This window comes from Elephas maximus, chromosome 2 (genome assembly GCF_024166365.1).
Source record: "Elephas maximus indicus isolate mEleMax1 chromosome 2, mEleMax1 primary haplotype, whole genome shotgun sequence".
Classification (NCBI taxonomy): domain Eukaryota; kingdom Metazoa; phylum Chordata; class Mammalia; order Proboscidea; family Elephantidae; genus Elephas; species Elephas maximus.
This window is the reverse complement of record NC_064820.1, coordinates 164,511,334-164,535,023: the sequence shown is the minus strand read 5'-3', so window position 1 is coordinate 164,535,023 and position 23,690 is coordinate 164,511,334. Positions and strand designations below refer to the sequence as shown.

General features: G+C 48.6%; 1 protein-coding gene across 4 annotated transcripts in view; it reads left to right on the top strand.

The window, feature by feature from the left end:
- The window catches only part of IL17B (interleukin 17B), a 56,800-nt gene extending 38,274 nt beyond the window's left edge, over positions 1-18,526 (top strand). The window contains exons 1-4 of one of the 4 annotated variants that reach the window (XM_049874039.1): positions 10,181-10,364; positions 11,847-11,940; positions 14,546-14,835; positions 18,176-18,526. In XM_049874039.1, coding sequence (XP_049729996.1) covers positions 11,920-11,940; positions 14,546-14,835; positions 18,176-18,407 — 543 coding nt within the window. In that variant the 5' untranslated portion in view covers positions 10,181-10,364; positions 11,847-11,919 and the 3' untranslated portion in view covers positions 18,408-18,526. Of the gene's footprint in view, positions 1-10,180; positions 10,365-11,846; positions 11,941-14,545; positions 14,836-18,175 lie in introns of those variants that run through there. The other 3 variants (XM_049874040.1, XM_049874038.1, XM_049874041.1) reach the window with 3 other exon arrangements.
- The last annotated feature ends 5,164 nt before the right edge of the window (positions 18,527-23,690 follow it).

The following is a 23,690-nucleotide window of genomic DNA, read 5'->3' as shown; positions in this document are numbered from 1 at the left end:
GCCTGGTGCCTAGAACAGTGCCTGGTAACTAGTAGGTACTCAGTATGTTTTCATCAAATGAAGTGAATGAACTTCCTCAAGAACTCTCAAAGGATCTTCATGGCCCGAAGGCTCATACCTTGAAGGTCACAGTTCACAGGAACTTATGTACCATCCTAGGCAAGATATTTAAACCATCACCTGGGATGTAACTTCTCAACATCATCTCCCAACAGATTCAGGCCACAGACACAAGCTTCTGCAAGGAGGCCACGGGTGGGGTTCATCAGAGGCCTAAGAGCCTATGATTTTTTGAAGCTATTTTTTGGAGGGAGGGAGGGCTTGGCTGTGGCCTTCAAGGCTCCGTGTTGAAGTGTGACGTGATCTGTCGATAGAGTTGTTACCTGTCCCCTGAGCGTGGGCAGTGAGTAGCTCTCAGGCCTTTTCTGCTTCTCCAGAAAATCCTGCCCTTGTTTCAGCTGACTCCAGGCTTGCGAGCCAGACTAATAGAGGCACATTTGTGAATAAGACATGTTGGCTGCCCACAAGAAGTTCCCACCTGATGACTCTTCGATACAGTAAAAAACAAAATACACATACAAAACACCATCCACAAATTCACCCTCACACAGATATTCACCACAACAACCACAATAAAAATACCAGTATCTGTGCCAATAACAGAAGCCAATAGTTAAAGCAGACTTTGATAAGTACCATCCATTTCGGTTTAATGTTCAAGGGAGCAGGCTTTTGAACCCAAGCTGCAAAGGTAGTCCCCTCTCCCACCCCTTAGTGGCTCCCAGGACTCCTCTCCATAACCAGTCGGGAGACACCAACCCTTTCCTCTCACATCCTCCACTGGCCAGCTTCTTCCTCCACCGGGGTGGGGGGCCTAGGGATCAGAAGAGAGCATTTCTTTTGCCAGATCCTTTTCCTGCCGTCATTGGAGGATGGGGCCTCCCATCAAAAATGGATGCAGACCCACCCAGCAAGAGGAGAGGCTGACAACACTGGGAGGGGGAAGTCAGAACCCTGGATCTTGTAAATCCAGATGTCTTGTAAACTCTGACCGGAGTATAAACATCCCCTGGGACTCAGGGGAGGATATGCCGGTAGGCAGGGGGGCTGGCGCCTCTGTCTGCCCTGGGGACAGGCTGTTTATTCTATGTCCCCCACAAGCTCCCTTGGGCCCCTTCCTGCCTTGTTGTTGTTTTTAGGTGCCATTGAGTCATAGCGACCCTATCTACGACAGAACGAATCACTGCCCGATCCTGCGCCATCCTCACAACTGTTGCTGTCTTGGAGCCTGTTGTTGTAGCCACTGTGTCAATCCATCTTCTTGTGGGTCTTCCCCTTTTTCGGTGATCCCCTACTTTACCAAGCATGATGTCTTTCTCCAGGGACTGGTCCCTTCTGATAATATGTCCAAAGTACGTGAGATGAAGTTTTGCCATCCTCGCTTCTAAGGAGCATCTGGCTGTACTTCTTCCAAGACAGACTTGTTTGCTCTTCTGGCAGTCCATGGTATATTCAATAATTCTTTCCTAACACCATAATGCAAAGGCATCAATTCTTCTCTGGTGTTCCTTATTCATTGTCCAGCTTTCACATACATATGAGGCTGTTGAAAATATCATGGCTTGGGTCAGGCACACCTTAGTTTTCAAAGTGACATCTTTGCTCTTCAACACTTTAAAGAAGACTTTTGCAGCAGATTTGTCCAAGGCAATACACATCATTTGATTTCATGACTGCTGCTTCCATGAGTGTTAATTACCATACAAGTAAAATGAAATCCTTGACAACTTCAATATTTTCTTCATTTATCATGATGTTGCTTAATGGTCCAGTTGTGAGGATTTTTGTTTTCTTTATGTTGAGGTGTAAGCTGTACTGAAGGAGGTAGTCTTTGATCTTCCTCAGTAAGTGCTTCAAGTCCTCTTCACTTTCAGCCAGGAAAGTTGTGTCGTTTGCATAATGCGGCTGTTGATAAGTCTTCCTCCAACCCTGATGCTGAGATCTTCTTCATATAGTCCAGCTTCTCAGCATACAGATTGAATAAATATAGTGAAAGGATACAATCCTGATGCACACCTTTCCTGATTTTAAACCATGCAGTATCCCCTTGTTCTGTTTGAACGACTACCATTTGGTCTATATACGGGTTCCGCATGAGCACAATTAAGTGTTTTGGAATTTCCATTCTTCGCAATTTTATCCATAATTTTTTAAGACCTACACAGTCGAATGCCTTTGCATAGTCAGTAAAACACAGGTAAACAAACATCTTTCTGGTATTCTCTGCTTTCAGCCGAGATCCATCTGACATCAGCAATGATATCCCCTGTCCCATATCCTCTTCTGAACCTGGCCTGAATTTCTGGCAGTTCTCTGTTGACATACTGCTGCAACCTCTTTTGAATTATCTTCAGCAAAATTTTGCTTGTCTGTGATATTAATCATACTGTTCAATAATTTTTGTATTCTGTTTGATCACCTTTCTTTGGAATGGGCATAAATATGGATCTGTTCCAGTCAGTTGGCCGAGTAGCTGTCTTCCAAATTTCTTGGCATAGATGAGTGAGTGCTTTTAGCGCTGCATCTTTTTGTTGAAACATCTCAATTGGTATTCTGTCAATTCCGGGAGCCTTGTTTTTTGCCAATGCCTTCAGTGCAGCTTGGACTTCTTCAATACCATCGGTTCTTAATCATATGCCACCTCCTGAAATAGCTGAATGTTGATCAATTATTTTTGGTACAGTGATTCTGTGTATTCCTTCCATCTTCTTTTAATGCTTCCTGCCTTGTTCAATATCTTGCCCATAGAATCCTTCAATGTTGCAGTTCGAGACTTGAATTTTTTCTTCAGTTCTTTCAGCTTGAGAAATGCTGAGCGCGTTCTTGCCTTTTGGTTTTCTAACGCCAGGTTTTTGCACGTCATGGTAATACTTTGTCTTCTTGAACCACCCTGTGAAATTTTCTGTTCAGCTCTTCTACTTCATTATTTCTTCCTTTCGCTTTATCTCTCTATGTTCAAGAGCAAGTTTCAGAGTCTCTTCTGACATCCATTTCGGTCTTTTCTTTCTTTCCTGCCTTTTCAATGACCTTTTGCTTTCTTCATGTATGACATCCTTGATGTCACCCCACAACTTGTCTGGTCTTCAGCCATTAGTGTTCGAGGGGTCAAATCTATTCTTGAGATGGTCTATAAATTCAGGTGGGACATACTCAAGATTGTACTTTAGCTCTCATGGACTTGTTTTAATTCCCTTCAGCTTCAACTTGAACTTGCAAATGAGCAATTGATGGTCTGCTCTGAAGTCGGCCCCTGGCCTTGTTCTGACTGATGATTTTGAACTTCTCCACCGTCTCTTTCCACAGATGTAGTCTATTTGATTCCTATGTATTCCATGTGGTGAGTTCCACGTGTATAGTTACTGTTTATGTTGTTGAAAAAAGGTATTTGCAATGAATAAGTGGTTGGTCTCGAAAATTCTATCGTTTGATCTCTAGCATCATTTCTATCACCAGGGCCATATTTTCCAACTACCAATCCTTGTCCTAGGTCTGGGCAAATCAAGGCAAGCAAAACAACCCCACATGGTGGCCTATGACCGTGGATATAAGATTTGGCCTCTCAGGGCTAGAAGAGAACTTTTAAAATCCCCAAAGCACCAACCCTTTCCTCTTCTTGAATCAGCTGAAATACTTCAACTGATGGAGCACTCACTCTTTCCCAGGGCAGTTGATTCTATAACTGGGATTTCTGGCAATCAGAAAGTTCTAGAATTGAGCTGACTAGAATTGTTTTGTGCAACCTGATGGGGCAGAGCTAAGAATAATGGGTACAATAAAATAATAGCAGACATTTTAAACTCATTATCTAGCTAAATTCTCCCCTTTTGAGGACATGTAGGCTCAGGGAGGTTAGGTCATTTGGCCAAGATGACACAGCTGCTGTGTGTTGGGGCTGGGATTTGGGTCACTCTGGTTCAAAGTCTGTGCTCTTAAATATTAGCGTATACTGGCTCTTCAGAATCAAAAAGCAAGAATAGCACATACACTCACAGAAACACCATACAACAAATACGTGCACACACAAAACCAAAGCAAATTACAATAAAAATAGCTCAAACTTGCCAAATATTAAGTATCAGTGTCTTAGTCATCTAGTGCTGCTATAACAGAAATACCACAAGTGATGGCTTTAACAAAGAGAAATTTATACTCTCACAGTCTAGTAGGCTGCAAGTCTAAATTCAGGGCGTCAGCTCCCGGGGAAGGCTTTCTCTGTCTGTCGGCTCTGGAGGACAGTCCTTGTCATCAGTCTTCCCTTGGTCTGGGAGCATCTCAGAGCAGGAACCTCAGGTCCAAAGGACACATTCTGCTCCTGGCACTGCTTTCTTGGTGGTAGGAAGTCCCCCTGTTTTCTCTGCTCGCTTCTCTCTTTTTTATCTCCAAAGAGATTGGCTTAAAACACTGTCGAATCTTGTAGATCTCATCAATACAACTGCCACGAGTTACTGGGTTAATCCATCTCATTACATTATAGTGATAGGATTTACAACACAGGGTAATCACATCAGAAGACAAAATGGTAGACAGTCATACAATACTGGGAATCATGACCTAGCCAAGTTGACAGATATTTTTGGGGAACACAATTTAATCCGTGACATTCCACCCTTTGACCCCCCAAAATTCATGTCCTTGCCACATGTAAAACATATTCACCCTACAAGCTTTAAATCACCTCCAAGTCCAAAATCCAAAAATTCCTCTTCATCTGTGAAATCTAGACTATACAAGTTACCTGCTTCCAAAGTACTATGGTGCAACAGCCACAAGGTAGACATTTCCATTACAAATGGGAGAAATTGGCGGGAAAGAAGGCATAACAGGTACCAAGCAAGTCGGCAGAACACATTACATTAGCTCTCGAGGCTTGAAAATAATCCTTTCTTCTCTGGGACTATTTATACAGTAGCCCTACCCTCTAGACTCTAGGTATTGACCACACTCTCCAGATTCTGAGTGGAGGCCCCTCGGCCCTGGGCTTCAACTCTGCCTTCCAGGCCCACTGGGACTGCAACTCTGTTCCCTCGGCTTTAGGCGCACCACTTTCCTAGTCCACCTGAGTGGTGACTCCACCCTTAGAAACACCAGAGGTCCTGGCCATACCTTTTGAGACTGAGGCAGCTCGGCTTTCTGTGTTTCTTGCCTCTTCAGCTTCTGCTTCCTGGTTTCTTGGCCTCTCAGCTCCTCAGGCCTCATGCCCGCATCTGCCCTGTTGAGGCAAGTGTTCCAAAGCTCTGTAGCTCCACCGATCATTGCCTGGAGGCACCCCGCTTCACCAGTAAACTTCGGCCGGAAGGCACTCAGCTCTCTTGTTCCATGGGTCAGCAAGCCTAGCTCCATCGATAAGTGCCTGGAGGCACTCCACTCTACCAGGAGGCCTCCTATGCCGAGGCACTCAGCTCTCTCACTCCATGGGTTAGCTTCGATGCTGTCTGGCGCTGCTCTCCTGGGTCTGCTGCTCCCAATTCTCTGCTGCTTCCAGTTCTCTGCCACTGCTGCTTCTCTGCTGCTTCTGGTCCTCTGCTGCTACCGATTCCCTGCAGCTGCTGATCCTCTATTCAGTTTCAAAACTGCTTCCACATTTTAGGTATCGGAGCAGCACCCCACTCTCGGCACCAAATTCTGTCTTAGTCATCTAGTGCTGCTATAACAGAAATACCACAAGTGGATGGTTTTAACAAAGAAATTTATTTTCTTACAGTCTAGCAGGCTAGAAGTTCAAATTCAGGGCATCAGTGCCTGGGAAAGGCTTTCTCTCTGATTTGGCCCTGGAGGAAAGTCCTCGTCATCGATCTTCCCTTGGTCTGGGAGCATCTCATCAATCCATGACAATCAGTTAGGTGGCAGGCAAATCATAATTTTAATGATTACTCTATTTTAACAACCTTATTCAGAGCCCTGGTGGTGCAGTGGTTAGGTGCTTGGCTGCTAACTGAAAGGTTGGCAGTTTGAACCCACAAGCTGTTCCATGGAAGAAAGATGTAACAGTCTGCTTCTGTACAGATTTACAGCCTTGGGAACCCTATGGGGCAGTTCTACTCTATAGGGTCACTATGAGTTGGAACCGATTCGACGGTAATGGGTTTATGAGGAAGCTCATCAAGGCTGGGGAAGGAGAGCATGACCACACAGCAAGAGCAAAACAAATATCCATCCAACCACCATTTCCTGAAGACTGCCGTCTCCCACTATCTCATATGGCATCCCAGGAAGGGGACTTTAGCATAATAAAATAGAGAAATTTTATAATTTTAATTATTTCCAACAACTAGAGCTTTAGAGTATGGAATGGGCTGCCTCAGAAGGAAATGATCTTCCAGTGCTGGGAGTATCTAGCTAAGATGTTTTAGAAGGGTCTTCTACACTGGTGGGGGTTGGACAAGTTATCCTGCAGCTCTCAGGCTTTATGGGTGCTGAACATTAACAAGAGAGCAGGTCCATTGTGGAGTCACTGTGCAACCCAGAAACACAACCCTCAGTGTTTTCATGGCTGGGTGCTGGGCAGAAGGGAGGCCTTGACTTCCCAGTGACCAGAGCACAGGACCACCTCTGAGAGCCCTGTCCTCGATGGAGGCACAGCAGCATTGGCATCTGGCCTCTGCAGAGGGTCATGTTGATGTGGTGGCCCCTCTGCACATCCCAGGGGCCGCCCATTCACCCAGGCCTTTCCCTTTTTTGAGAACTGGGAGCTTGTTGGCTGGGTCTGTTCCCACCAACAATGTTCCAGTCCAGGGAGCTTAAAATAGTGCCTCTTGGCTGAGGCTCTGGAGTGAGCAGTGAGGCAGGCATTTGTGCAAATATGGGCCTAGGAGAAGGCCTGAAGCATGGGTGGAGTGTGTGTGTGGCACAGCAGGAGGGCCAGGCCCTCCTGTGGGGGATGCACCCTCCCGGCCACAGCCCCCTCCAGCTTTCAGCAAAGGCGTCTGCCAGCCTCCTCCTGCCTCTCCTGGCCTTACTGGGCCCATATGGGCAAGTCTTTAGACAAAATCCCTGCCCCTCAGGTCCTCTGTGGCCCCGCTAAAGCTCCAGACTGGGCCCAATGGGAATAGGGGCCTCTGTATTCTTCTGCAGGTCTAGCTTTGTCCCCATCTCGCAATGCCCCTCTTACCCGGGAATACTCCAGAAGCATCCTTGAAGGCCTAAAGCAAAACTTGTTTTAGTAATGTAACAACAACCATTGTAGCTACCATTAATCGAGCACTTACTATTTGCCAGGCACACTGCTAAGCCCTTGCTCATGCATTCTCTCATTTGGTCCTCACAATAACCCACTGACAGCCAAGTTATTAGTATCTCCACTGTGTGGAAGAAATAAGGCTCAGAGAAGTCAAGTAACTTCCCCAAGGTCACACAGCTGTGAAACAGCAGAGGCAGTATTGAAACTCAGGACTCTTAATCCCTGGAGTCTAAACTCATCTCCCCTGGACTTCACCCCTCCTGTGAGTGCCCACTGTTCTGGCCTTCTAATCTCCATCACAGCATTATCATCCTCTAATACAGCTGGTGTTATTCAGTGCACCAGATATCCAGTGAGTGCCTACTATATGTCAGGAACACTGCTGAGTGTGGTGCCCATAGCCTGCGAGCTCTCCGTAGTCCAGCCTAGCAGGATGCCTGAAAGATGCCCAAGGTATGACAGCCCCTTACAGACCTCAGTTCCTCACTGAGGACTCTAGTTTAGGTTTAGGCTGGGTGAGCTACTGAACATGCAGGGTCCAGGTTGTTTGAAGCTGTCAGGGCAAGGCTGAAGCAAGCACAGGCCCTCATCCATGACCTGCCAGCCAGCTGGACCTTTGCTCCCCTCTCCTGGCTGCAGCGCTCCTCTCATTACCCCTGCAGGGAGCAGCGTGCGGAAGAGTCGGACAAACTTGGTTTGAATCCTCTGTGACTTTGAGCAAGTGACTAGGTTCTCTGAGTCTCAGTTTCCCCATCCACAATTTCGGGATAAAATTAGAGCTTACCACAGGGTTGTTGGGAGGACTGAACAGAACAATGCACGTGAAGGACTTAGCAGAGTGCCTGGTACTCAGTAAGTGGATGCTAAGTGGCAGCTTCTGAGAGTTACCATTTCCAGGAACCACATGCCTAGGGTCTAGCACATAGTAGGCGCTCCAAGTGAAGTGAATCATTTACTAAGCAGACAGAAGCACCCCTACCCCTGGCTGGCTATGCCATTCCTTGGTGCTTCAGTGAAAGCTTTGATGTGGAAGACATCAAGGTGTTGGTTGTCACCAGCAATAGGGCCACTTGGTAAGCAGGGGCAGGCACAAGGGCCTGTACCCACTCACCCTAGCCCTTCATTCTCAGCCCCAGGGCCCATTCCTGGAGAAACAAGAAACGGCACAGAGTTAGGTCAGGGTTTGCCTCACTCTTTAGGGATGTCTGGCTTTCTTGTGGCACCACCTGGTGGTGAGTACAGCACTCCTCCCGGTGGGGCCTGCAGCTGAGGGCTTTGCAGCTCTAAGCAGGACCACCCACTGCCCCTCACTCTCCAGCCAACCTTATGTTCATTCATTCATGTGTACTGACCACCTCCCATGCGCAGAGACCCAAGGCCCCCAGCCTCACTGCTGGAGATCAAGTTCCTAGTCCTTCCTCTCTGCCCTGACACTAACCCCTGGGGGTGGGTCTCACAGCCTCTCTGGGTTCACACTCATGACACCCTGAGGGCAGATGATTCCTAGGTGGTTTCTAGAAGCTGAGACTGGAGGAAGGGGGCTACTTCCTGGCTTGAGATGACCCAACTGGCCAAAAACCAAACCCATTGCTGGCAAGTCAATTCCAACTCATAATGATCTATATCCAAAAAAACCTGTTACTGTCAAGTCAATTCCGACTCATAGCAACCCTGTAGGACAGAGCAGAACTGCCCCATAGAATTTCCAAGGAGTTCCTGGTGGATTTGAACTGCTGATCTTTTGGTTTATGGCCATAGCTCTTAGCCACTATGCCACCAGCATTTCCCACAGGATAGAGTAAAACTGCCCCATATGGTTTCCAAGGCTGTAATCTTTATGGAAGCCGACCGTCTTTCTCCTCGGAGAAACCGCCCCACCCACCTTTTAGTTAGCAGTTGAGCCCTTAACCACTGCGCCACCAGGGCTCCTTCTGAGATGACCCAGGGATGGGAAACCTGCTGATGGCCACCAGGCCCAGGCTTCACTCCTCACAGCACCTGCCTGGGAACCCCATAGCCCTCCCTCCCCATTGTGAGGGGTCTGAGGCCCCAAGAAGGACTGGTCCTATTTCTGGACCCCCTCCAAGCAAGGAGGCCCAGCCTGGCCCTGAGCTGTTTGCATAAAGTTTGGGGGAAGAGCAGTGAATGAAGAATTAGGAAACTGATCTCTGATCTCAACTCTGGCACGAACATGCTGTGTTAGCTGGCTCAGGCCCCCTTCCTCTCTGGGCCTTAGTTTGGTTGTGATCTAATGGGTGGTGTCTGGGTTAGGTGATGGGTGAGGTTCTCAGTTCTAGCAGCTCTAGTTCTGAGACTGGGTTCTTAACAATGCAGATTCCTGGGCCTGCCAAATCAGAATCTCCTGGGCTGGGACTCTGGAATCTACTTTAACAATCACCGAAGCCGGGAGTTGAAAGGCTGAGAAGTCCTGTCTTTGGGAAACAGAGGCGAGGGGTGTATATTGCCGGCAGGCAAGGAGAGGGTGGTGGTCTCTGGAATCCTGAGAAGCTGAGGGTTTCTCTGCACCCCAGTAGCCATCTTTCAATTTCCTCACCCTTTTGCAGGTGTGGGGAGGGGTCATGCCAGCTGCATGTCTGTCAGCCACCGCAGGCAGCAGCAGCAGAGGGGGAGCAACGAGCCTGCACAAAACAAAGCTCGGCTGCCCCATCTTTTGCCCCCTCATGTTGGCCGTTTCATTTGTTCAAAGGACAGTGGCAGTGGGGCTGGGACAGTCTGGGGTGGGGGTGGGGGCCCTTGTTGCCTGAGGAGGTATTTTCAGAGTCCCCCGCCCTCTGGAGTTTCCACCGATAGAATAGAGCTCTGTCTAATATTTGACCAAATATGGTGGGATCTCTCCAAGCTCGCGCCTCAGCCAGCTTCCCAGTTATGCTGTGGAAATCTGCCCCGGACTGATTAATCTTGTGACATTCAGGAGTGCCTCTCGCGGGCGTTCTTCCTCTCGGTCCATTCCTGTAAATGGCCAAGAGTGGCCCTGAGCAAGATGGTGCCGGCCTGGGTGTCTGTTTCTAGAGCCCCTCCTCTGTCCTCTTCCACACTCCCTCCCACTCCGTCTCCTCCGCTCTGAGTGGATTCCATCGCTCACGTTCGGCTGGGCTGTTCTCTCGAGGTGAGAGACCTGGGCCAGCGGGCCAGTCAGTGTAGAATGGGATTCCAGGGCCCATGGGGCCTGGGTCATCTAAGCTTACCACGTTTTGAATTGAACTTGTGAAGCCTAGAGCTGTCCCTGGAGGTGGGCCCGAGGGGGTAAAAGGAGAATTGGCTGAGTGGTGAGAATCATTCTAGCTTTAATGCTATTTATTGAGACACCCCTGGGTGAGCAAAGGGTTAAGCACTGGACTACTAACCGAAAAGTTGGTGGTTCAAATCCACTTGCCTTCTCAGAATAAAGGCCTGGCGAGCTGCATTGAAAAGGTCACACATTCAAAAACCCTATGTTGCACAGCTCTACTCTGAAACACATGGGGTTGCCATGATTCAAAACCGACTTGATAGCAACTGGCTTGGTTTGTTGGTTTAATATTTATTTATTGAGCACTTACTATGTGCCAGGCACTGTGTCAGCTATTGAATGTGGATTATTTCCTTTGCTCCTCCTAATAGCTCCAAGAAGTAGATGCTAGGATTATTCCCATCCTAGAGATGTGGGAACTGAGGCTCAGAAAGATTTCTGGGAGAAATGGATCAGGCCACTATCTGTTCCTAGGCATGCCTCTCATTTTACAGAGAAGGAAACTGTGGCTGAGAGAGACCGAAGGTCACAAGCAGCCACACAAGGACAGGCGCTGTAAGCAGAGACCTTTTATACAGGAGGGTGAGCACTTTGTCAGGAAGGTCAGAAAGTTGGGCCATGAAGCTTTCATGGATCAGCCACTTGGCCCCTGTGAGAGCCCAAGGATTCAGAAATATGTCCGAACCAGGCTGGAATTGGGCACAAAAAATCCCAAGAAAAACAGGGTGTGGGTGGTAGATAGACCCCTGGATAGGGACTAGGGACAAATTCCAGCTCTATCATCTTTAACTCACTGTGTAATTCTGGACAAGTGCTCTCCTTGCTCAGGCCTCAGTTTCCCTGCCTGTGAACTAAGGGGGTGGGACTCTGGTCTCTGGGTGCCATTGGGCTCACCTGAGGCTGGCTGAGACTGGAGTGCCTGAGGCTGTTTCCTGGGAGATGGGCCTGTGTCTTGCTCCTGGCTGGCACACTCAGAGAACATTTGCTCTCCTGACCAACCGAGAGCCCATCCCTCCTCCACCTTTACCCCCTGGCCATCCCCAAAGCAAACGAAGCTGATTGTCTCAGCTGGCTCTGTGGGTGCTGGCCGGGCGGCCGGCCGCAGGCCACAGGCGGAGGTGCCACCCTCCAGAGCCCCACCAGACACACAGGGCATTGTCCTTGGGTCAACAGCTCCTGGGCACCTCGGCCCAGCTCCTGGCCTGCCCCAACACCCCTCACCGCCTGCTGCTGAGCCAGGCCCAGCCAGCTGGGGGCCAAGGGCTCCCAGTTGATGACGAGCCCACCCACCCACTCCCCCAACAACCCCCTGTTGAGCTATAATTGCTTCACTCCATCCTGTTGCTGCCATTCTCTCAGCAGCGGCAGCAGCGGCATCTGGGGTTCCAGGCAGGCGGCAGCTGCAGGCGAACTGGCTGCCTCGCTCAGGGGGATGGATTGGCCGCACAACCTGGTACGTGGCACTTCCCCATCCCCCGCCCCCACCCCTTCTGAGGGCCTGAGTGTTTTGTTATTTCTTTCATATTGATTAATGGCTGCCTCTGTTTGGCCTGGACTCTGCAGGGGCGAGCTCTCCCTGTGTCCTCTCCCCAGGACCAGGAAGAAACAGACGGCCTCAGAGCCTGCAGCCATGGCCAGTAGCTCAGGCTCCTGACCTGGGCCCAGCCCGTCCACACTGAAGCCCTATCTGTCAGGCCAGGGGCATCTGGGGAGATCCTGGCAGACCCAGTCACTGGGAATTTTCCTAAGAGTGCTGGGTCCTGGGATCTGGGCTGTGTGGCCTTGGGCAAGTCCTTCTGTTTCTATGTTTCCCGTCTGCAAAGTGAGCTCCGGGACCTTGATTCTATTCTGGGTTTCTCAGAGTGGAGCGCCAGAGTTTAAGAATGCCACGTGAGAATCTCAGAAGAGAAAAGTCTATTGTTAGCAAGACATTTTTGTGCACCAGAATCTAGGACCGAAAAGGAAGAATTTAGTGACTTGAATTACTGTCACTGATTTTGCTCCAAGAAGTGGCTCTGCCAAGAGAGCGATGCTAGAACTTGTTTCCAAGGGTCACAACCTGCTGCGGAGCAGGGGCAAATCAGGTACCGGCCATGTCGGGCTGTGGGCTGAGGGATGCAGTGCAGGTATGGAACCTGGCTGGATTTTGTAGGGAGATAAAGATCACTTAGGGGTTCCTCTCTTCTGGTCCACCCCAAGTCCAGTCCTGGCCTTTCTCTCCCAGTTTCCTGAGGACCTGGTTTCTGCTGGGCCCTTGAGTCAGTCCTTGTGGGACCCAGAGGCTTCCCTGAGGCTCCAGGTTCTGGGGAGGAGGAAATGGGATGGCAGCCAGTGAGGGTGGGTGCGAGTGGGTGAAGAGTAGACTGGGGGTAGGACAGGCAGAGGGTTGTGGTGGTGGTGGGGGCGGGGAGAAGGCAGGAAGGGGAGGAAGGGGAGGACGTGTGTCATGGAGATGAGTCCAAGAGGGAACCCTCAGCCCTGTGACCTGCCCACCTCCCCGGCGTCATCGCACACACATCTCCCGCCCACTGTATTTCAGCCACACTTGTTTCCTTTCAGCAAAGCTCTTCACCAACTCCAGCCTCCTCTCTCACACTGTGCCTTCTGCCTGTGAGACTTTCAGACTCACTCTGCCCACATTTGCCTCCCTCTCATCCTGCAAACCTCACCTGACACGTCCCTCCTCAGAAAGCCTTTCCTGGACCACTCCACTGCCACCAGGCTAGGAAGGGGGCCCCTGCTACCCTCCACCTACACCCCTGCACGGTCCCCTCATTGCACTTGTCACTAGTGAGAATTATGTGTTGTTTTCGTGCTGACCATCTGTTTTCCCACCGGGACTGTAAGCTACAGCAGGTCAGGGATGGTGATAGTTATCTATTCACTCAACAAATGTTTACTAAGTTTCTAAGTGCCTGGCACCATGCAGGCCCCCCTCCCACAAAAATCCATTGCCACCGAGTCGATTCTGACTCACAGCAACGCTATAGGCAGTGTAGAACTGCCTCACAGGGTTTCCAAGACTGTAATCTTTATGGAAGCAGCCTACCACATTGTCCCTCACAGAGGGGCTGGTGGGTTTGAACCACTCACCTTTTGGTTAGCAGCCGAGTGTTTAACCACTGCACCACCAAGGCTCCTACAATGTAGACACAGGGGATAAAATAGTATGTGGAAACCAACGCAAGGCCTGCCCTCATGGGGTCTGTGGCTTAGTGGGGGACAGACAGATATAACACTCACACACAGAAACTGTTAAGACTACAGTCATGTCAGAGAGGTGTGCGGTGTTATGAAAGCCCAAGAAGGCCCAAAAGGCATCCCTAAGGAAGTAACACCAGACCTGAGCCCTGAGGGACAGGAAGGCATTTAGAAGGTGAGAGAGGCAGGACTCTGCAGCAAAGGCACGTACAAAGTCCCTGTGGCAGGAAGGACTATGGTGAGAGTAAGGGATTGAGAGGAGGCCAGAGGCTGAAACACAGGTGTGAGAGAAAGCAGGGAGTGAGGTGAGGAGGGAGAGCTCAGCAGGGGTCAGACCAAATGGCCTGGCAGGCCTGAGTATGGAAGTTATTATTTGAAAGGCAATGGGAAGCCACTGAAGGGTGTTAGGCAGGAGGGTGACATCATCGAATTTGCATCTTGAATAGCTGTCCTTGGCTACGGTGTGGAGAACTGATTGGAAGGAGCTAGAGTGAACTTGGGGAGACTAGCTAGGAGGCTGTTGAATTGTCCTAGGAAGCAAGGGTGGTGGAGTAGACGGAGAAGTGGTTGGGTGGGGAGATTCTTAGGCAGTGTATTAGTACCTTAGTGATGAGTTGGATGTGAGCGAAGGGAGAGGGAGGTGTCTCTGCTGTATCCCTGGTGCCAATTACAGAGTCTGGTGCCTAGCAAGTGTTGGTATACATGGGCTATGGCCCCATGGGTCTTGGCCAGGGCATGGCTGGTAAGGGTGGGCAACACAGAGATCTTTCCTCTTCCCCTCTCACCTTCCTGGGCCCTGAGTCTTAGTCGAGAGAGACCTAGCTCTCTCACCTTTGACCTGCGTCCTTTCTCCCCAGCTGTTCCTTCTTACCATCTCCATCTTCCTGGGGCTGGGCCAGCCCAGAAACCCCAAAGGCAAGAGGAAGGGGCAAGGGCGACCTGGGACCCTGGCCCCTGGGCCTCACCACATGCCACTGGACCTGGTATCACAGGCGAAGCCATACACCCGCATGGAGGAGTATGAGAGGAACCTTGGGGAGATGGTGGCGCAGCTGAAGAACAGCTCTGAGCTGGCCAGGAAGAAGTGTGAGGTCAACCTGCAGCTGTGGCTGTCCAACAAGAGGAGTCTATCACCCTGGGGCTACAGGTAGGCTGGGCTGTTTTTTTGGGGGGTGTCATGCTGGGCTGTGGGCCGAGGGATACGGTTATTATAAGGTTAAGACCTTGGATTTAGAGGTTCAAGTGACTGGGTTTGATCCTGACTCTGCCTTTTACCAGCTGTGTGACTTTGGGAAAGTCAATTGACCTCTCTGAGACTGAACTGTAAAAGGTGGTGATAGTAGTGCCTATTTCGTGGGCTCACTGTTAGAAGAGATCTCCATGCAAAGCACTGACATTATGTTATCAAATCGCAGCTGAAGTGTCTGCAAGGTCTTCCCCGAGTGTCACATCCTTCAGCTCCCATGGTGATTTGTACATACTTGTTACAGCCCTTCCATGTGGTATGAAGCTGGATGCGTTCATGTTTGTCTTTCACTTTAGACTGGGACCTTCCCAATGCCTGCATCAGAATCACCTAAAAACCAAAAACAAAACACCAAATTCGTTGCCACTGAGTTGATTCCGACTCATAGAGATTCTATAGGACAGAGTAGAACTGCCCCATAGGGTTTCCAAGGTGCAGCTGGTGGATTCCAACTGCCTGTCTTTTGGTTAGCAGCTGTAGCTCTTAACCACTGCACCACCAGGCCCCAAATCACCTAAAAAAAAAAAAGAAAAAACCAAACCAAATCTGTTGCCATCAAGTTGATTCCAACTCATAGCAACCCTATAGGACAGAGTAGAACTGCCCCATAGGGTTTCCAAGAACCATCTGGTGGATTCGAACTGTCGACTTTTGGTTAACAGTGAACTCTTAACCACTACCCCACCAGGGTTTCCCAAATCACCTAAGGAGCTTTTAAAATCCAGATTCCCATGCCCCACCCAATATAAATCTCTAGGGCGGAGGCCCAGAAAGCCATACTTTGTATATCTCCATATGATTCAAAAGCATCACCCAGTTTGGGAATCAAGACCACTGCCCCTAGATGGGAATCAAAACCACTGTACCCTGGTTGTAGCTCCACCTCCTAGCATAGTGCCTGGTACAGAGAAGCTGCAAATATACATGTGTTGAAGGAATAATGAAGAAATGGGCTGACCCAAAGTGTCCTCATTCACAAACCCAGGCCACAAATTTCCTGGTCACACAAGTTACATTCTGGGACTGTTCAGAATAGCACTGTTCAGTAGAACTTTCTGTGATGATGGGGAGTTCAATATGGTAGCCACTAGCCTTCGGTGGGTATTGAGCCCTTGAAATGTGGCTAGTGTGACTGAGGAACTAATTTTGATTAATTTGAATTTGATGAGCCACACGTGGCTAATGACTTCCGTATTTGACAGCATAACTAGAATGTGACAATTGGAAGGGCCGCAAAGATCCTCCAAGGAGCCCCAGTGGTGAGTGGTTAAGTGCTTGGCTGCTAACTGAAAGGATGGTGGTTCGAACCCACCAACTGCTCTGTGGGAGAAAGATGTGGCAGTCTGCTCGCATAAAGATTACAGCCTTGGAAACCCTGTGGGGCAGTTCTACAGATTTTTGGGTTTTAAAAATCCTCCAAAGCCAGGCTTCTCATTTTTTTTTTTTTAGAGTTTCTACATGTATAATTTAGTGACATTGATTATATTCTTAGAGTTGTGTAACCATTCTCACTCTCCTTTTCTGAGTTGGTCCTCCTTCATTAACATAAATTCACTTCCTCCTAAGGTTTCTATCAAATTTTTCAAGTTGCTGTTGTCAATTTGATCCCATATAGATAGTTCTTAAAAGAGCATAATGCTCAAGGCAGACATTTCTTACTAGTTAAGCTAAACTATTGTTCAGTATTAAGATGACTTCAGGGGATATTCTTGGTTTAAGGTTTAAAGATTATCTCAGGACAATAGTTTCAGGGGTTCATTCATTCTCCATGGCTCCAGAAGTCTAGATAGAGTCCATAGAGTTTAAAATTCTGTTCTGTATTCCCCCCACCCTTTTGATCAGGCTTCTTCTATGGAATCAAAATGTTCAGTAACGTTAGCTGGGCACCATCTAGTTCTTCTGGTCTCATGGCAAAGGAGGCAGTTATTCAGGGAAGCAATTAGCCACATATTCCATATCCTTCTCCTACAGGCTTTTCACTCTTTATAGTGTCCATGGATCACCTGTGAATCTTGTAAAAACTCAGACCCTGATTCAGGAGGTCTGGCTTGGGGACTAGCATCTGCATTTTTATCAAATTCCCAGGTGATGCTGATGCTGTAGGTCCATAGGTTGAGTCCACCCCTGACACACACACATTTAATAGGTGAGGAAGCTGAAGCATAGGGAAGGAAATGTCACTAAGAAAGTCCCTGTGAGGGCACCAGGAGGCAACATGTCTGTATAATTCATCAGTGAATGCCCAACGCCGAGGACAGAATCACTCACATGTGCACTTGTAAAAAATATCTGTTCAATGAATGGAGACTGAGTCGAAATAGAACTCAGGCCACCTGACTCCTCCTTCAATGGCAATCAGACAGCAGTGTGAGCACAGATTATTTCCCATGCATTAAGATTCCCAAGAATATAAACAAATGGGAGGATGGGGGAAGCAAAGCGAGGTCTTCTCTGTGACCCGTACAGCACAATCCAGTACTAGGATGGGCCTCCTACTAGATGAAAAAGGAACCCCAACCAAACCCCTGCTGTGGAGTCGGTTCTGACTCAGGGCAACCGCATGATGTATTACAGAGTAGAACTGCTCCAATCTTTACAGAAGCTGATAGCCAGGCCTTTCTTCCATGTGCTGCTGGATGGGTTCCAATGGCCAACTTTTAGGTTAGTACGGGTTAGTCAAGTGAAAACCATTTGTGCCACCAGGGACCTTGGATGAAAAAGGAAGTTGGGTAAATATTGGTTGGTAACTGCCTGATGACCCTGAACTGGGATAACCATAGGGTTGCCTTCCATGGCCTTCAATTTTTTCACCAAGAACACAGGTTGATTATTGCCCTTTTTAGTACAGCACAGTTTTGCTGCTGAATCAAAACCCTGGTTAAACCTATTTAAAAAACAAACAAACAAACAAAAAAATTGCCCTCTAATTTATTCCAACTCATAGGAACCCTATAGGACAGAGAACTGCCCCATAGGGTTTCCAAGGCTGTAATCTTTACAGAAGCAGACTGCCACATCTTTCTTACTGGGAGCTGCTGGTGTGTTCAAACCTCAGACCTTTCCGTTAGCAGCCGAGCTCTTAACCACTGCACCACTGCCACCAGGACTCCTTAAACTCCGGTTAGGGGAAAAAACCAAATCCAAAAAACCCCGCTTAGGAAAGAGAAGGGGCATGGGGAGTGGGCACCTATTTGCTCTTTTCCCATCAATTTCCCCGCTGCGCTCTCCCGCCTCCCTGCAGCATCAACCACGACCCCAGCCGCATTCCCGTGGACCTGCCGGAGGCGCGGTGCCTGTGCCTGGGCTGTGTGAACCCCTTCACCATGCAGGAGGACCGCAGCATGGTGAGCGTACCGGTGTTCAGCCAGGTGCCGGTGCGCCGCCGCCTCTGCCCGTCGCCGCCGCGCACCGGGCCCTGCCGCCAGCGCGCTGTCATGGAGACCATCGCTGTGGGCTGCACTTGCATCTTCTGAGCCCAGCCCGGCTGATCCTGTGCACGCCCAGGCCCAAAGCCAGGCTGGTAGCCGGAGACCGTCCTCCCTGCACCCCGTTCCCCGTGCCAATCAAGGCCAATGCAAAATAAAGGCTTTTGTGAAGCAAGACCTTGGGTTTGCTCCTTGTGGGTTGGAAACCAAAACCAAGGTGGGAGTAGGAGGTCCCAGGTAGATAGATTTCACATCAATACAAGGGAGGATTTTCCAGCACTCATAGTACTCCAACATGGAAACAGGCTGTTAAAAATACTGCATTCATTTCTACATTTAGGACAGTCATCTTCTTTCTTTGAGTTTATAAGCCTATATTTCAGCTATGTTATTGTAGCTTGGTTGGTATAAACCAATATACAAGTTAACAAGAGCTTCTCTATCTAATTAAGTCAACGATTATTGGAAACGGGTTCTGTTTATTTCATCTTATCTTTGGGGAAAATATACATGACAAAACATAACCCATCCAGCCATTTTTAGATGTCCAGTTCAATGACATTGGTTACATTCTTTGTATTGTGTCACCATTCTCCAGCTCTCCACCCTTATGGTTTTACTACCATTAACTTAGACCTTCTGTTCCCTAAACTTCTCTGTGTGTTAGAGTTACTGTTGTCAAGTTGATGCCCTATAGATCATTCTTTGAAATAGCACATTGCTCAAGGTGAACATTCTTTACTAGTTGAGCTAAACTCTTCAGTTTATTATAGATGACTTCGTGAGATAGTTTCAGTTCAAGGCTTAAAGATTATCTCATTTGTAAACTTTCACTTAAAGCACAATAAAAATTAAAAAAAAAAAAAAGAATGCCAACACATTGGCTGAGGCAATGAGGCGAGGCCTGAAAATGGACTGACTTAGTCACTCTGCTTGATGACTAGGTCAGCACTGGGAGGTACTCTGGACTCAGGCTATTGGAAACTGACAGAACGTTTGGGGGATAGGAGATGTGAGACTGAACCAAACTCTGGTGATTGCTTTGGGGCATTCACTTGAACTCTCTTGTTAACCCCCTTTTTTAATGTGACTAATGGCCCATTTTGACCTCTACGGGTACTGCACACAGAGAATGTCTTCCTAAATTATAAACATACGCTTCTTTTCCTGCATCACAGATCTCTGGGGTTGAGTGATTATATCTGATTGGCATCTGTTATAGACTGAATTGTGTCTCCCAAAAATGTGTGTCAACTTGGCTAGGCCATAATTCCCAGTATTATGTGATTGTCCACCATTTTGTCATCTGATGTGATTTTTCTGTGTGTTGTAAATCCTACCTTTATGATGTTAATGAGGCAGGATTAAAGGCAGTTATGTTAAGGAGGCAGGACTCAATCCACACAAGATTAGGTTGTATCTTGAGTCAATCTCTTTTGAGATATAAAAGAGAGACGTGAACAGTGGAGGGGGAACCTCATACCACCAAGAAAGCAGTGCCGGTGCAGAGCACGTCATTTGGACCAGGGTCCCTGCAATGAGAAGCTTCTAGACCAGGGGCAGATTGATGACAAGGACCTTCCCTTGTCATCAATAATGTTGCCTCTGTAGTCTTGCAGTTGGAAAAAATTGTAAAGTTACTCCCATTCAAATATGTGCAGACACTGTTATAACCGACACAGAGAGAAAGCCTTCCCGTAGACCTGGCGCCCTGAATTTGGACTTCTAACCTCCTAAACTCTGAGAGAATACACTTCCGTTTGTTAAAGCCAAAAAAAAAAAAAAAAAAATTATCTCAGGGCAACAGATTCGGGGGTTCCCTCAGCCCCAAAGGTTTCAGTAAGTCTAGTTTCTACAAGAATTTGAAATTCTGTTCCACACTTTGGAAATGGGCTCTTTGGAAGCAGTCAGCCTCCTGTCTCTGGAAGTGTCAAACTAAAGCTGAGCTTCCCAAAGATACTGTGGAGGAGATTCTGCTGTGGTTGGAGCAGAGATCTATAAGGCCTCTTTCGACTCCGAGATTCTCTGTAGATCAGACTTAGATGGAGAGAAGAGCCTTAGGTTGCCAAAGCGTAAGGAATTTTAATCTGGGCCAGTGAGATCCTGAGAGTCTTATGTGAATGTGAATTTTTCTGGGCCGTGGATCCCTGGCTTTGAACAGATACTCAAGAGTTGAGAAGCACTTGTGTGGATTATTCTTTCATCCGGGCTCATCCCCAAGGGACCTGGTTAGACGGTTTGCTGGTATCAGTGGTTCTCAAACGTCGGAGGCATCAGAATCACCTGTAGGTTTTGTTAAAGCACAGATTACCGGGCCCCGCCTCCCAAAACCCAAACCCGCTGTCGTCGAGTCAATTCCAACTCATAGCAACCCTAAAGGAGAGGGTCAAACTGCCTCATAGGGTTTCCAAGGAGCACCTGGTGGATTTGAACGGTCAATCTTTATGGTTAGCAGCTGTAGCTCTTAACCACTACGCCACCAGGGTTTCCAGAATTTCTGATTTAATGGGTTCTGCATGTATATGCATGGGGGCTGAAACTTTGCAGTTCCAACAGGTTCCCAGGTGATGCTGATGCTGCTGGTCTGGAGGCCACACTTTGAGAACCACTGCCTTATATCAAGACCCTTTGCTGATCAAAAAAGGCACTGTAGACAGACCATGCTGGCTCCTGACCCCTGAAGGCCAACTTCTTCCCCCACCTCCATTAGCCTTTTGAAATTCAATCCTCCTCTGGCCTTCCCCACTACTGCAGCAAATCCTAAACCAGCTGTTCTGGGGTCTAAAAATACCCTCCTTCCCCAAGACAGCTGAGGGGCTCAGGCTATTTTTTTAAGGGTAAGAATAGCTAACACTTCAGAGTTAATTTCAATAAAAGGGCCACCAACCCAGTACAAGAATACTTGGTTGCTCTCAATTCTGTGCTTTAAGCAGCTTTAGCTTTGAATGTTTTAAGGGTCTAATTCATGAAGGCCAATGGTTAGTTATGTGCCTGTCTGGGGTGGTAAGTAACTTACCTTTTTTGGTCTTGTTCTAGAGTGGATACTGGTTAAAATGACCCCAGGAAGCTTCGGCCTGATTCCAGACACCACGGAAAATAGACTCCATGTGCCAGCCTGTGCTGATCCTTCCAGCACCCGCTTCTTTCCCCTGGGGGGTTGTCCTCTTGGAGGCTCACACAGCCTGCCCTGCATATCTTGAAACTCCAGCCCCACGCAGGGGGCCCCATGGCCCCCAAGGCCTTCTAGTGGGATGGGCCATGGGAAGTGCTGAGCTGCTCCTAGTCCTGGGAGACCCCAGTGCCCCAGGTCCTGGGGACTGGATGGGAAACTCCTTCTCGTGGTGGGAAGGGGCTGTCCCACCTGAGCATCAGACACATAGGAACCAGCTGCCAACAAATTGTTGCCAACTCATGGCGACCCCAAGCGTGTCAGAGTAGAACTGTGCTCTGTAGAGTTTTCATGGCTGTGATCTTTCAGAAGCAGATAGCCAGACCTTTCTTCTGAAGTGCCTCTGGGTGGGTTTCGAACCCCTAACTTGGTTAGTAGCCCAGCACTTAACTGTTTCCACCACCCAGGGACTCCAGAGGGGACTTATTAAACAAAGATGTTATAGATATGTATGTTTTCATTGAAAAGTTGTCTATAACATATTGGTGAGTGAAAAACGTGAGGTGACAAAAAAATATGACCCAAAGTTTAACGCACAGTAAACCCGTGCCATCGAATCAATTCCATCAACTCATGGTGACCCTATAGGACAGAGGAGAACTGCCCCACAGGGTTTCCAAGAAGCGGCTGGTGGATGTGAACTGCTGACCTTTTGGTTAGCAGCCGAGCTCTTAACCACTGAGCCATCAGGGCTCCTAACACAGTAGCTGCTCAATAAATGCCAGTTAGTTTTAAATGGATGATGACTTTTCCTCTTTTTGAGCTTCAGTTTCCTCATCTGAGAAATGAGCAGATGGAATTAAGGGACCTCCAGAGTCTTTTCTAGAGACCTGGTGCATAGTGGTTAAGAGTTACGGCTGCTAACTGAAAGGTCAGCAGTTTGAATTTACCAGTTGCTCCTTGGAAACCCTGTGAGGCAGTTCTACTCTGTCCTATAGGATCTCTATGAGTTGGAATCAACTCAATGGCAATGTGTTTCGTTTGGTTTTTAGAGTCTTCCAATTTTATCATTCTGGGAGTCAGAAGCTTGGCCTTGGGAGCCTGAGCTGGCAGCTGGCATGGGCCCAAGGCTCAGACCAGTCAGCCAAGTCCCAGCTGGTGCTTCCCACTCCCTCTAGTTTAAAGGCAGAGGCAGGGACTCAGAGCCCTCAGAGAGCTGGGTTAACACCAGGCCCCAGAATCTCCTTTGGTTTGAGTCTAAGTGTGTTTCGTGTTTTCCACTCTCTGGCGAGAAACTCCCACTCCATGACAGCAGGGGCCTCACTTGCTCAGTCAGCACTGAATCTCCGCACCCAGTGCAGTGCCCAGCACAAACCACGGGTGCAGTGCTTGGTGGGTGAATGAATCCACAGAGGCCTCTAGGGGGAGCCCAAGATTTGTCTCTAGCTCCCTCTGTTGCTCCTTCATTGGTGGATCAGGAGCAAAGCTATCCTCCTAACACCAAGCTCTCTCCCTGCTCCCACTTTACACTGGCCCCTATGTACCTCCCTGGAAACCCTGGTGGGGTAGTGGTTAAGAGCTACGGCTACTAACCAAAGGGTTGGCAGCTTGAATCCACCACGCACTCCTTGGAAACTCTACGGGGCAGTTCTACTCTTTCCTATGGGGTCGCTATGAGTCGGAGTCAACTTGATGGCAATGGGCTTGGGTTTTTTTTTTTTGGTTTATGTAACTCCCTAGATCCCGAGGTGGTGCAAACATTTTGCACCCTAAGTGATATCCTAAAGTTTGGCAGCTCAAACCCACCCAGTGGTACCACAGAAGATAGGCCTGGCAATCTGCTTCTGTTAAGGTTACAGCCAAGAAAACTATGGGGCACAGCTCTACTCTGTAACACATGGGGTTGTCATGAGTCAGAATTGACTCGTTGGCACCTAACAACATCTGCCCTCCCTTGAATGCTACAGTTTTGCTTGGGTCATCTGCTTTAAGGGTGGAGTGCCTGTGAGGGGTTTAAAAGGTCTAATCCTCTGCACCCAGGGTTACTGAGGGGGGACATTGGTGGCTTAGTGGTAGAATCCTCACCTTCCATTGGTTGATTCCCTGCCAGTGCACCTCACGTGCAGCCACCACCCATCTCTAAGTGGAGGCTTGCATGTTGCTATGTTGCTAAATAGGTTTCAGTGGAGCTTCCAGACTAACACAGACAAGGAAGAAAGGCC